The 1,214-nt window shown below is 49.9% G+C and overlaps 1 protein-coding gene across 1 annotated transcript in view; it reads left to right on the top strand.

Annotated features, from left to right (window-relative positions):
* Window positions 1-272: 272 nt before the first annotated feature.
* Window positions 273-1,214, top strand: part of LOC137333007 (keratin-associated protein 12-2-like) — a gene marked incomplete at both ends in the record, with an annotated part of 2,124 nt that continues 1,182 nt past the window's right edge. The window contains one exon of the mRNA XM_067997080.1: window positions 273-543. Within this exon, the coding sequence (XP_067853181.1) occupies window positions 273-543 (271 nt within the window). The remainder of the gene's footprint in view (window positions 544-1,214) is intronic.

Below are 1,214 nucleotides of genomic sequence, written 5' to 3'. Positions count from 1 at the left end.
CTGTCCCTCTCTCTGTCTCTCTGTGTGTGTGTCTCTCTCTCTGTGTCTCTGTGTGTGTATATGTATGTGTGTGTGTGTCTCTCTCTCTCCCTGTCTCTGTGTGTGTCTCTCTCTCTCTGTCACTCTCTCTATGTGTGTGTGTCTCTCTCTCTCTCTCTCTCTACCCCTGTGCGTGTCTGTGTGTGTGTGACTCTGTGTGTCTCTCTCTCTGTCTCCCTCTCCGTGTGTCTCTCTCTCCGTGTGTATGTGTGTGTGTGTCTCTCTCTCTGGTCTCTGTGTGTGTATGTTTGTCTGTCTGTCTGTGTGTCTCTCTGTCTGTCTGTGTGTCTCTCTATCTGCCTGTGTGTGTTTCACTCTCTATCTGTGTGTGTGTGTGTGTGTGTGTGTGTGTGTGTCTGTCTGTCTCTCTCTGTGTCTGTGTGTGTGTCCCTGTGTCTGTGTGTGTGTCCCTCTGTCTGTGTGTGTGTCCCTCTGTCTGTGTGTGTGTCCCTCTGTCTGTGTGTGTGTCCCTCTGTCTGTGTGTGTGTCCCTCTGTCTGTGTGTGTGTCCCTCTGTCTGTGTGTGTGTCCCTCTGTCTGTGTGTGTGTCCCTCTGTCTGTGTGTGTGTCTCTCTCGGTTGTGTGTGCGTCTCTCTCTGTCTGTCTCTGTGTGTGTGTGTCTCTCTCTCTGTCTCTGTGTGTGTCTCTCTCTCTGTGTCTCTGTGTGTGTGTCTCTCGCTGTCTGTCTGTGTGTGTGTGTCTGTCTCTCTCTCTCTCCCCCTGTGTCTCTGTCTGTCTCTCTCTCTTTCTGTCTGTGTCTCTCTTTTTGTCTGTGTATGTGTGTCTCTCTCTCTGTCAGTGTCTCTCTCTCTCTCTCTCTCACTCTCTCTGTGTTTATGTGTCTCTCTCTCTCTCTCTCTCTCAGTCTTTGTGTGTGTGTCTCTCTCTCTCTGTCTGTGTGTGTGTCTCTCTCTCTCTGTCTGTGTGCGTCTCTCTCACTCTCTCTGTGTTTGTGTGTGTCTCTCTCTCTGTCTATGTGTGTCTCCCTCTGTGTGTGTGTGTGTGTGTGTTTGTCTCTCTGTCTGTCTATATGTGTCTCTCTATCTGTCTGTGTGTGTGTGTCTGTCTCTCTCTCTCTCCCCCTGTGTCTCTGTCTGTCTCTCTCTCTTTCTGTCTGTGTCTCTCTTTTTGTCTGTGTATGTGTGTCTCTCTCTCTGTCAGTGTCTCTCTCTCTCT

This window comes from Heptranchias perlo, chromosome 2 (assembly GCF_035084215.1).
Source record: "Heptranchias perlo isolate sHepPer1 chromosome 2, sHepPer1.hap1, whole genome shotgun sequence".
Classification (NCBI taxonomy): Eukaryota; Metazoa; Chordata; class Chondrichthyes; order Hexanchiformes; family Hexanchidae; genus Heptranchias; species Heptranchias perlo.
Note: the sequence above shows the minus strand (reverse complement) of the source record. Positions and strands in the feature narration are given on the sequence as shown.